Source organism: Stegodyphus dumicola, chromosome 1 (assembly GCF_044657685.1).
Source record: "Stegodyphus dumicola isolate Sdum_Otavi_A_Nest chromosome 1, ASM4465768v1".
NCBI lineage: Eukaryota > Metazoa > Arthropoda > Arachnida > Araneae > Eresidae > Stegodyphus > Stegodyphus dumicola.
This window is the reverse complement of record NC_140768.1, coordinates 81,099,322-81,112,697: the sequence shown is the minus strand read 5'-3', so window position 1 is coordinate 81,112,697 and position 13,376 is coordinate 81,099,322. Positions and strand designations below refer to the sequence as shown.

Sequence of the window (13,376 nt, the reverse complement as noted above, 5' to 3'; positions counted from 1 at the left end):
TTTCTCATGTAAATTCCCAAACGATATATCTGTAATGGTTACAGATTATTTGCGTGTAATATTACAGCAAATAATTATGTAAAAAGAACATGTTTTTCTCATGTAAAATCCCAAACGATATATCTGTAATGGTTACAGATTATTTGCGTGTAATATTACAGCAAATAATTATGTAGAAAGAACATGTTTTTCTCATGTAAAATCTCAACAGATATATCTGTAACCGTTACAGGTTATTTACTTGTATTATTATAGCAAGTTATTATGCGAGTAGAAGATACTTTTCTTACGTAAAATTCCAATGGTTGTATCTGTAAAGGTTTCAGATTATTTCCTCCTAATATCCCATTAAGTAATTATGTGTGTAGAATATATTTTTCATAGATAATACTAAAGGATATGTTTATAAAAGTAGTAGATTTTTTTTTGTCTAAAATGATGCTTATTATAATAAAATATATTGAAATCAAGATGTTTTGAGTAAAACAATATCTTCATGTGTATATCATTATACAGATATATGCAAGTGAAGCATAATAGTATGGCTTTTTAAATTAGTCAATTTGACCTCAGAATAGCATTAATTTAAAAGATGTGCTTTCAACAGCAATGTTCTTTTTTTCAAAAAGTAACATTAGTCTGTTGCAGAGTATTTTTGTTTTATGAAGAGAAACTTATGTCTGATATTATTGAAAGGCCTTTCATATTATCATTTTGATTAATTTAAAAGTTCAAATTGATATGCTACTCCTTATATTTGCCCTGTAAAATAGCTGAAAAAAATAGTATGTTTTATTTGCATGTTAGTGTCAGTTAATAAGATATGTTCTAGAACTTTCTTTTTAGTAATTTTAGCTAAAATAGACACATGTTGCTTTAGATTTAACTTATATGAGTAAACGTGTTGCATGTTGATATGATCATATTATTACAGTAAAAGACATTTTGTGAAATATTTCTATGAAGAACTCAGAACAGCTGTTCTTCATATTTCAAAAATATATTCTCTCCTTCTAAAAAATGACATTTTCAGTAAATTAAAGAATTCAACATAGCAATGAACTTCATTTCGTTACTACAAGGAATTCAAATTTTGTTCATACGCTTGAATTACAACGTCTAACTAATTTTTTTATTCTTATCTGCACTCAGTGTTTGTCAACAGTCTGCTATTGTTTGAAATAATGCATAACTTTTTACTTACCTTCAAATAATTTCCTTTGCATTAACAGATAGAAGTCTTTCATTAAAAACCTAATGTCATGCTTTTTGAATAAGCATAAAACTTTGCCAACTGACCTTAATTTTTAAAGCCTTGTTTCCCTTAAAATTCTTAATACAATTATGCCTTTAAGAAATTTATTTCTAAAATTAATACTTCAGTTTAGCTTAAAATTTAATGCATTTTAATTTTACCTATAATTTTTTACAAACATAATATGTAATAAATCTAAGCTTAATATTTACCATTTCGAAAGTGATACTAAAAAAGTATTCCTAGATATTATGAATTTCGAGATTCGCATACAAAATTGTGAAATAAACATGTGACAACAGAAAACAAACTTTATGCTCTCTCTATATTACAGCATGTTAATTAAGAAGTTTATTGAATTTATAATTTTATTGTGAAACACTGTGAAGCAAATAATATGCTAATTAAAATACAGAAGTAAAAATAATTTATTACTTAATTCATAAACTTTACATAAAACCTGAAAAAAAGAATTAATTAATAAATCACATAATTTAATAAACATTTCATAAAAATCTGTTTCGACTGCTTGGAAAAAATGAATGGTTTTTCTCCTCTTTGTAAACCATGTCTCCTAAATAAAGAAAAAAACATTTCTTTTAAAATCATAATCATGCTCTTAAAAAGCTTATAAAAATTATTTTAATAGATGTTTTAAACATGTGCTTATATAACACTTTTAATCATATTTCTTTATAATATCTTAATTAATTAAGAACAGCTTAAATTCTTTAAAAAATTGGATTACAGTGAACCGTCTCATTACGACAAGCTACCTCAGTCAATCACTTTTTTAATTTAATCAGCATCCCTCATAAAATAACTAATTAGTAAACATAACTTCGCTAGGATGCCCACTATCATTTAAAGATCAAAATTTTCAGGAATCACGAAGCTTAGAGAAGGTTCATTGTACAAAAACAGCCAATATTCAAATATTTTCATAAATGAAGCTACCATAGTTATTAAATATAATATACAGTATACTTATATTCAGAATTCAGAACTTGAATAAAATTCTCGAACTGTTTTAGCATTCGAAAAATATAATATTTATTACCTTAAATTTCTAAAACAATATTACATATTCGTCCAAAGGAATCACTGGGACTCGGACAACATTTTCCCCCTAGCTTTCTTTTAGCACAGGATTCTGAATATGTTTTAAAGATTTAGGTAATGTTTGTCTTCCTTAAGGCGCTCACAAAACAAGTTACCCTAAATGTTTTGTCCGCATAGTGGTCATTTTCATCTTACTAACTGATTTGCTAGTGGATTTTGGATGCATGGCCTATCATTGATGAAACAATAATAGTGAACAGCTTCAAGAAAATGGGGATATCTAATGCTCTTGATGCCATATTCCCACTTATTTTTACTAATTTTATCTTCCGAAAATTAAGAGGGAAAAATTAAACGAATAATTTAATTTCCAAAGGACACAGTCACAGTAGGAATATAACAAATGAAAAGTAATCATGGATAAACTACTACTATCACAATATTATTTATTTAAAAGAAACCTCTATTTCAATAAGAATACACATAATTGCAACATCTAATAAGTTATCTCATTTCTTCTTTATAATTTAAACTTCTGTCATTCTCATTGTTGTTCTTGCAAATCCTTAGGCCTCAGATCATACATAAATAATTAGAGAAGGTTGTGGTCCGATGCTTCCTAGGGTGAACATTCAGCTGATATGGCAAAATTGCACAGTGAATGGCAGTTGGTATTTGCTTTCACTATCATAGATCATTGTTTGTATTAGGCTGACATAATATTGAACAGTTAGAAGAGAAAGATTCAACGGGGCCTTAAGTGTGCAAAAGTTTGCCTTTGTTAGTATGACGAAAACAATCATTATGTTGATAAATCCATTTTAAAATCTTGGAATATTCATTTTCTGAATGCATTAAAAGGGGGAAAATTATGTAAATATTTTTTTAATTTTCAGAATCTGGTTCTAAAGCTGGGTGGGGTGGAATATGCAACGCAATACGATAATTCTGAAGATCATTGCTCGTGGCAGTACGGTGATAACTAAACGGTAATAACTTGCATGCTGTAGAAAAAGACACAAATTGCAGTTCCAGATGCATTAAATGCTTTGAGGTCTAGGGAGTAGCAATGGGCAATACTAAGAGTGAAATTCAATGTATAGGGAAGTAGGAATGAAAATTACTTTTATTAGATAACTTAAATGGTTATGTTACTAAGCGTTCTTATTGAAATGTAGGTTTCTTTTAAATAATAATACTATGATAGTTACCAGTAGTTCATTCATGAATATTTTTGATTGGTTATGATCTTATTGTAATCACATCCTTCAAAATTAAATTGATTGCTTAATTTCCCCCTTGATTTTCATACTATAATATAAAAGGAGGAAAATAATCTGGAAGTAAACATAACTCCTCTTTCTCTCTCTATATATAGACATGTATCTTCGTGTGCAACTAAGCAAAACAAATGTGACTTTTTCTTCTTTAAAAAAATTGTGTAAATAAATAGAATTAAGTTCATTTCAAAGACTTATGACACATGAAATATACATGATCAAAATAAATTAGAAAATTAAGTTCAAATAAATTTTAAGCTAAATTACGTGTTGCAATGTAAGTTGCAATAATTCAGTTGTAATAATTAATACTAACAAAACCAAACATCATATTCCCATTCTTCAAAGTATAAAAATTCTTCTGCAAAACTGAAAAAATGACCAATACTTTGGCTTATTTGATAACTTTCAAATTCACTCCTTTGTTTGCATTTAGAATTTATAACTTTAATTTTCCACAGAAATTTGTTTTTGATTTTAAAAAATTTCACTGGCATAATTTCATTCACTTCAGCATATATTAATAGATGCAGAAGGTTTTTGTACCTTACATAATTTTAAATCTTATGTAAACTAACGTAATTAATAACAAAATCAAAACATAGATCAGAAACAGCATAAAATTTAATTAATAATTACTACTAGTGTCACACAAAATGCTATGAAATTAATTAATAAAATAAGAATGAGATAAAATATATAGAATTAATATTCCACATGTGTGAAGTTTGGAAGTTTCACGTTAAATATTTTTTTTTAATTAAGTATTTTTAAAAATGACCCCTTAAAGCATGGGACCTTTCGTAATTAGAACTTGCAAATCTGCTTCGCTAGTCTTTCATAACATTGCTTTTCTTTTATTAACAAGAAATATTGCATTCAGTTATTTAATTTAAGATATCAAAAATAATGCTACTGAAAGGCATGAATACTTACTTAAATTTGAAATTAATTTGGTTGACTTAAAATAATATTTAAAAAAATAAATCTTCATATATAGGTCTAAAAATCAGACCTTATTAATTTTCTTTTATTTGAACGATATCTGAATTCTGCCTTATTTTGGACTAGTAAATCATTGGGCAATTAAATGCCAAGCTATAAGAGAACGGTACTATTCCGTTTTGAGGACCGTAAAAAATTGCAGCGAAAATGTATGAGCAAAATCGCCAAATCTAGCAAACGCGCCCATTTAACAGCGCGCCAAATCTAGCGTACGCGCTGATTTCAGATTGCGTAAGTTTATATAGTTCTATATTTCTTCAGAAGCCATTGAAATACTAGGTTAATTTTTAAATCCTTTTTTGATTTTAAATCCTTTTTTAATATCCTAAGGATTTAACAATTTGGGAATTGCCCATGACGAAAAGTCGGCAATAGAATTTTGGGTAAAGTGCAGAATCATCCACTGTTTGACGCGTTTTTAAGAATTACACATACTCGGTATCCATGTGCACATCGACTTATTTTCACTTTAAAAAATAATCCCAGAATTGCACAAAAATGGCACTGCGCACACCCTTGATTTTATTTATGTACACATCGACTTATTTTCACTTAAAAAGTAAAAGAAAATTGACAAAAATCCAATTGTTTTTACCCTTGTAAAAAGCGGCAAACAAATAAGTGGACGATTCTGCACTTTACCGAGAATATTTTCAAAGAAAAGGCGTCATTCATTATGGAAAATTACGTTTGAACAACCAACGAAATGAAATTATGCTTTAGCGATAAGTCGGTAGCGAAACAGCGATGCAGGCATCCATTCAGTTATGTTTAGCAATTTTTATATAAATTATAATAATGATCTGAAATAGTTATTTACTCTTATGCTTCCATTCCGTCATGTTTAGCCTTTTTCATATAAATTAAAAAATAAAAACTATTATATTAAATTTTAACCCTTTCATATAAATTAAAACATCAATCATAGATTGTTATCTACTATTATACTTCCTTTCTTGCCGCAATTATTAGGGTTGCCGCAATTATTTTTGGCAGCATTGGCATCAACAATAGTTTGGCGATTTTTTACGGCCCTCGAAACCGAATAGTACAAGAGAACTAATGTAGTTTACAAATGCACTGAATTTTATTTCCGGTATTAACTTTCAAAGAAAGTAAAATTTTCTGCATATTTGCATCATTTGGATTGATAGAATATGGCAAAGCATGCAAAGGCTATCAGCCTAAAGGAAAGTATATATTCATAGGCGGTTTTGTAAGGAAAAGTAGCTTGCATTTCCATTTATTCATGTGTATATATATATATATATTGTTAATGCTAAAATCAATGCTTCATTAAAAATTCATTATTATTTTATTTTTAATACAACATACAGATACAGAATTGTTTTAAATTCCAATAAACAATAATAATTTATTTTTAAGAAAACTTATTTTATGATTTATATATTATATTACATGAATAAGATAAACATTTGTCAAGAAATGTATTAAACTTGTATTAGCAGATTCATGCTATCCTAGTAACAAGACTATCATACTTCAAAACTGTATTAAAACTGGGCAAAATAAAATCAACATAAATTCTACATTAAATGTTTAAAAGCTTATAAGTATGCAATGGTAGTTATATATACAATATAATATATGTTGTCATTTATAAAATATTAATGAAATGATATTTTTGGAAATAATGCACAAAATTTTAGTTTTGTTTTATAATTAGTTTAACGAATTGTTAGAAAAATATTTTAGGTCATTTCCACTTTTCCCCTGTTGATATTGGTATATTAAAATATATGGAATAATTAAGTTGCATCTAGTTAGTAAAACAAAACATTACGAAAAGTATGATACGGCATATTTTTAATCAATATAATTACTTCATTTTGGAATTATAATATTTTCGTAAGAAATTAATACCACTGAAAAAAATATTATTACACTAAATGAATAAACGAGATTCTCGACCGCGTTGTTCAAGTTTTTGTAATTTTACTTCATAACACACTCGTACATAAACATATTAGACTGAATTATAAACCAGGTATAACTAATTAGATAATCCTAGAAAAAGAATAAACTAAACCTAGTAAGCAAAAAAATATATACATTACATTCAGAATTCTAAATGTTTATATAAACGTTTCTCGCAAGGCCTGCCGGGAAAAAGATGTCAAACGTTCTTTGGTCAGACGATTGGAAAAGAACGCTAAAATGATTAGTTTTGTTTTCAACAACCACATTACCATTTCAATTATATACCACAAACAGTGATTAAATTTTGGAATAATTAGTTTTAAATAATAATAAGGGCAGTTGAAGGCGTAATCTATCGGATGCACAATGACAAAATACTACTATTAGATCTGCATTTGGAATAAATATTTTGCACTCTTTCAACTCATTAGACATTACGAACACTGATATTAATTAATCGCAAAGCTTAAACGTTTAAATACTTACTCACTACATATAACAATGCAAAGTGCATGAGAATAATCTGCATAAAATGAACAAAAAATATTTCAAGTAGTAATTGTAAACATTTTCTTACTTACCTGCGCTATACAACCAACATGCATTCAGCCATGTTTTTTTCTGCAACTAGCTTTCAAACACTTTTCTCCTGATTGGCTAATTTCCAGTCAGTCACGTGATTCTTCCGCGCGGCTACTGAAACATTATCTGTAATGTTACAAGCAAATCTGCTGTTACCGCTACAGTTTGCTTTCAACCTGTTACCATTACAGGAAATTCTTCTGTAACTTTTTGATTTCTGTAACTTTACAAAACTTTTGCCTGTAAAGAGCGAACTTTTTTTTTACAGTGTACTAATCAATATACGACAGGTAAAATACTTTAAAAAAATGTAAGTACAGAATTTTCTTTTACTTTATAATTGTATACTTCAATTTTTATTAAAAAATTAATACAATGTTTTCAAAAATTCCTGAGATATTTATTGCCACATATGTTTTAATGGTAAATAATTATATCCTATAAAACTTATTTTAAAGGATTTGAATTTGAGTAATTGAAAAATTTTTATTCTTTTAAACGTTGGTATGATGTTTCTAATTCAATATTCAATTTAAGTAATACTTTAATCCAGTTAAATGTTGGCGCAATGTTTTTATAGCGGTGTTTTTATTCTATTATATGAAAGTAATAATTTAACCTTACTTTAGCATTTTATACTCTTAATAAATGTATTTATTTACATTTGCCAGCCATCTTAAAAAACAACGTTTTCAACAAAAAATTAATCCATTATTTTTAACGATATTTATTTTATTTTTTATTTTTTTTTTTAAGTTTCGAATACTTTACTATATGCGTAAAATACGTAAAAACAGCATTTTTCAGGATGGCTGATGACTGTAAAAACCGCGCCAACAATTGCGCCAATGTAAATCGCCAAAAATCCGTGGAACCGTCTACCAAAGTAGCACCAAAACACCCTACTTATAATACATTGGTAAAAGGCCGCACTAGGCCGATTGCCTCTTAATTGTGTTATGACATAGCTATAATATGAACGAAATATAATACTGTTAAGTGAACCTAGCGACAGAGTGTCGCTATGGTATGGTACAAATATAGTGTATTTTAAAGAGTGCATTTATTGCGGTTTATGCGCTGTCGACGAAGTAGATTTAATTCAATCCAATAAGTTTAAATGAAATGCAAGAAAAAATGCGTATAATTTAATATTCCTTATAAGGAAGTCATGTGGTGTACACATCAGATTTTTTATTTCATTCTTCTGGGATTTATAAAAAGGAAATTGTTAAATTATTAACTCCCGACGGCATTAAGATGGCAATTAGGGAAGCCCCAGTTACAGAGCTAGATGGTCATTCTCATCCTCCATTTTATTTGTTAGCCATGTCTCTGGCGAAATGCCTAATTGTAGTATTCGGTTACCTTTTAGTGTAAGCATATAATTGCCTAAGAGGTGGAAAAAAGCAATTTAATGCCAGCTCCAAGTCATTAAAAGTATTCATATAATAGTATGATATATAATTTGGAAAAATGCGATTCAGTGTGAGCTTGATGTGGGACGAAAAATGATGGTTGAGTCTTTTGAGGAGGTTAATTCTTTCCCAAACATGCATAAATAGTTATAAAACTTTATATGATTAAAAAAGCGGAAGTTTTTACTTTAAAAAAAAAATCAGCTCTTGATATTTCGCTGAAAACGCACTTATACCAGGCAGCCAATTTTAAATCACATCATTGTTATTATTTGTTGTTGGTGGTAGTGTCTAAACATTATAGAAAACAACGATAATTACACCAGAAAAATTTGCTTTTCTGAAGTAATGTAATTTGCAAGTTCATTCTATTATTCAAAAAATCAGATGACTTTCAGTGAGTGTACTGATGTAAAGAAATGTCATAAAAGTATATTTTGGGATATAAGCATACATATTAATAATGATTAATATGAATCAAATTATAAAAATATGAATCTTGTAAAAAACCTTGCCATTAATTATTTTTTAGCAATAAATGGAGAAATATTCTTCGAAATTCTTTAAACTTCACTCTTATATTAAAAATTACTTTCAGATATTGCCACCTTCATCATATTTTTGTAATATTACTATTGATAGCGAAGTCCTGGATATTTTAGTGGAAGTTCCTATCTTGATTTCTGAATACACACCCAATGCCATCTTTAAATTTAGCAAAATTCATTATGCAGATAATTTTACATTAGTTTTAATTAGTATTTCCAGAAGTTTCATGGGGCCTTTTAATCTTATAATCATCCGAGGTACCATTTACCATAAGAAAGCTGTCTCAACAAGGAGTCTCATCTAAATTTTTTCTTGATGTTAACTCCAAACGAAACTTGAACTTCGCTGTCGAACAAAACTAGCACACATCTGTTTGATTTATTAATTAGATGTTTTAGGATTTCTTTAATATAATTTTTGGAATAATGTTTTATGAAAATAATATTATTTCAAATGTTACTACGTAGTTTTACAATAATAAAAATCTTCTATCTATTGCTGTTTACTTTACGTTCTTATGCAAAGCTGCATACTACCTTTTAAATTTCTGTGTATGTCATACAAACATAATTGCCGCTAACAAGACAGCTAAAGAGCCTTTTCAAATCAGCCTGCGAAACAGAATATCAGATTTCACAATAATTAAACTCCAGCGGCAGCAGGGACTCGAAAGGAACTGAATAGGAAGATGCTAGCCAACTGCATCTTCAAATGACTAATGTTAATTAGGCTTTGGTGAAGTATGTTATTATCATATGTGTAGTTAACAAGAGCTCTTTGCCCATTACAGCCTTGGCTTTCCCCGCACATATTCTTTACTAATAATTGCTTACTATTGTAATTCTCTGTTTCTTTATTCTTAAAACGAAGATTAGTGAACCACAGATCCTATGTTATTGATCCCTGGCCAACAGCTATAAATGAATCTATTGATTTACTGATTTCACAGAATGCTGCATTTAGTTATAATAAATTACAACGGTGCTTTCAGTAATTAGCAGTACAAAATAAAAATTCCCATTAAGAATAAGACAGAGAGTGACTATTTTGTCAAAACTATTGGGTGTAAGTGACAAAGATGATTGATAGTTTTAACGATGTTTGTATAACGATTTCAGCTAATTTTGTGTTACTAATTGTGTTTGAAATCTACTTCAGGGTCAGAGAGAAAATAAATTTGCAACAGGTTTCTAAATTTAAATCGAACGTTTAAATAATAATATTTGTTACCTATTACAATTCTTAGTTAGTATCAGCATTTAAAAACTGAGAATGAAGATCCTCAAACTTCATATTTACGTTTTTTTATTACGTTTTTTTATTTATTTATTATTATTAGTCCAAAGGGATTTGAATCCCGAAGGACTATTATTTTCGTTTTGGCATTTTGCGTCGGACTCATAAATGTCGGTTCACTTTTCAAACTGTTGCCACAAAATGTTAGAGTCCTGCATTATATTTGAAGAAATTAAATAATGAAAAATCTGCATAAATGTATGTATATTTCTCGTATTGTGATAAAACAACGGTACATAGAGTCATCGAATTTTGAATAACGTAATCCTCCAACGAATATGAGCATGTGGAAGACCAAATTTGAAATTTGAAATTTGTTTTATGATCGATTTCCTATTTTTTAAAACTTTGACGAATTTTTGATTAACAAACTCAAGGATTTCAAAGCGAGCAATGGCAACGTTGTGCAGAAAAAACATTTTTATCTCCAGCGCGTGAGTCTCTGTATCGGAAATTCTAAAGATATGCTCGTTTTAAAACTATTTTGCGATATTGCTGTTGCACTGGATCTTATGGTTTAAGTGCGAGGAACATGATATTTAATAAAGAAAGGTAACACACAAAATGTTAAAAAACGCCCCTTTGGACGTAATTTAAAATCTGAAACATTTCAGATTTTTTTTTTTTTTTTTTTTTTTTTTAAAGTTTATCGTTTAAAAGCAGTTAGTTCGCGTCTATGAAAAGAATGTATGTTGCGAGAAAAAAATATAAAGGCAACTTATTTCTTCCACTTATTAAAATGAAATTTTATATAAAAAAATTTTAATTCAATTTCTAATGAAATGTATCTTAAAACGGTGCAAGTATCTTTCAAGTACTTTTTCAAAAGAATGAAAACTTTTTTCATAAATATACATAAATCCGTATCAACATGCACTGAAACATTGTTTGCCAAGATAAAGATTCATATAAATAATCTTTAAGAAATTTTCCTTTTAAACTGTCACTGAAAAACTATTCCATTATTAAGTTTAATTTTTAGCATATATGAAGCTTATTGTATTTTTTATTTACATGGAAATAGCATGTACTCTCCGTTATGTAAAACGGATGTTTTATTTTCATTTATAAAAGAAAGTTATAATTTAAGAATGATATTTAAACAATGAAATATTTCAAATGAACTTTCTATTCATGTTTCACAAAGTAAATAAATTAAATATTTAAAGTATTTAATAAATTAAATATTAAATTTAACACATGAAATATTAAAAATATAAAAAAACATATATATATATATATATATATAACGGGTGGCCATAATTAAATTGACAGTGCTCACAGTGTTCTGTAGCGCGATCTATTTGCGAGAATGACGCCACATTTTGTAGGAAGATTAAACAAGACGGGGACGAAGGATTTCGCGAAAAAAAAATTAGTTCCAAAAGTCACCGCTAGGGGAATATTTGGTGCTGTGTAATAGAAAATAGAGTGTTAACAAATGCAAGTCAATACGGAAATTACCTTTTACTTTGCATTCAAATGAGGTTCAATGTGGCTGCCGTTGTTGTGGACCACATATTGCATTCTGTGCACAGTATGCACAACAGCAGAAAGTAACATGTCTGCAGGAATCTCCCGTACAGTCCGTGATAGGTTATCCTTCAACGTAGCCAGGTCCTGGACCACTTCTTGATAGACCTTGGACTTAAGGTAACCCCATAGCCAGAAGTCGCATGGTGTAAGATCACGCGACCGAGGTGGCCATGTAGTTGGAAAGTAGCGGCTAATGACTCTTTCTGTTGCGAATTTCTGTCGTAGCATCTGTTGCACCCGTACAGCAACGTGTGGAGGGGCTCCAACTTGCATGAAAATGATTTTCCCCAGGCATTGTCTTCGCTGAAGTGCCGGAATGACAAAGCTGTTCAACATGTGGCGATATTTTTCTCCAGTAACAGAACAGGTTTCCGGTCCTGTCGGGATAATGTTCTCATAGAAGAATGGACCTACGATAAATTTTATTCCGCATTAATTTGCATTTGTTAACACTCTATTTTCTATTACACAGCGTCAAATATTCCCCTAGCGGTGACTTTTGGAACTAATTTTTTTTCGCGCAATCCTTCGTCCCCCGTCTTGTTTAATCTTCCTACAAAATGTGGCGTCTCGCAAATAGATCGCGCTACAGAACACTGTGAGCACTGTCAGTTTAATTATGGCCACCCGGTATATATATATATATATATAAGATATATATTTCCGCCATGCCAACATCCACGCTACTTTGCTTCCAAGTCTAAGATGCCTACTTGTTACTTTTAAAACAAGTGTAAATAAAAAGTATTGTATTTAACTATGATTGGATAAATGTCTACCAAGATGATTTTATATTTGTGAAAATAAAGACTGGTGATTCGTCAAGAATCTAGTTTTGGTTTATGCATCCATCTATCCAAAGATGCAGACTTCAAGCTACACCTTGAAACTCGGCCCTCGCCCATGCCTACAGCCTGAAGTTAAAATACCGGATGCATATTTCACAAGTGCACATCTGCGCAGCCACTGAGGGAGGGGTTTCGAAAATGGACTAATGAGTTGCCATTGCTCTTGTGAGGCTAAATCTTCGTGCATGTAAGCGTATGTTGTTTACGTTTGTTTTGCATTTGTTTCGCAGTTATAAATATATGGCGTAATAGTAGAAATCTTGTAGTGGTTTCGTTTTCTGAGTTTAATTAATCGCTGACATTTCACTTTCGAGATTTTTATCACGCATTAATATTTGGATTGATGTTCACGGCATATTATGTGGATTAAGAGAATTCAAGTGCATATTTTGTTAATTGAGATGAGAATGACTGAAAGTGTTACAATGAATCTAGTGTTTTCTTATTTCAGTGCATTCTTTTGATTTTTAAAGTGTAAGATTCAGAACACATATGATCTGATTATATCCATTGTTAAAATTAAAAGTTATATGTGAATAAATTGAATATACTCGTTGTGAATAAGATAAATTCACTCTGCTTGATGAGTATTTCTTGTGTAGAC

General features: G+C 29.4%; 1 protein-coding gene and 1 long non-coding RNA gene across 2 annotated transcripts in view; one reads left to right on the top strand and one right to left on the bottom strand.

Annotated features, from left to right (window-relative positions):
* Positions 1 to 1,665: 1,665 nt before the first annotated feature.
* Positions 1,666 to 7,110, bottom strand: LOC146999122 (uncharacterized). Its single transcript, XR_015041181.1, has 2 exons — positions 6,681 to 7,110; positions 1,666 to 1,829 (listed from the first exon to the last, which is right to left on the bottom strand). It is a non-coding gene; the product is annotated as an uncharacterized LOC146999122 (long non-coding RNA).
* A 173-nt stretch (positions 7,111 to 7,283) lies between these two features.
* Positions 7,284 to 13,376, top strand: part of LOC118196615 (uncharacterized) — a 96,055-nt gene continuing 89,962 nt past the window's right edge. The window contains exon 1 of the mRNA XM_085816915.1: positions 7,284 to 7,435. Coding sequence (XP_085673041.1) covers positions 7,434 to 7,435 — 2 coding nt within the window. The 5' untranslated portion in view covers positions 7,284 to 7,433. The remainder of the gene's footprint in view (positions 7,436 to 13,376) is intronic.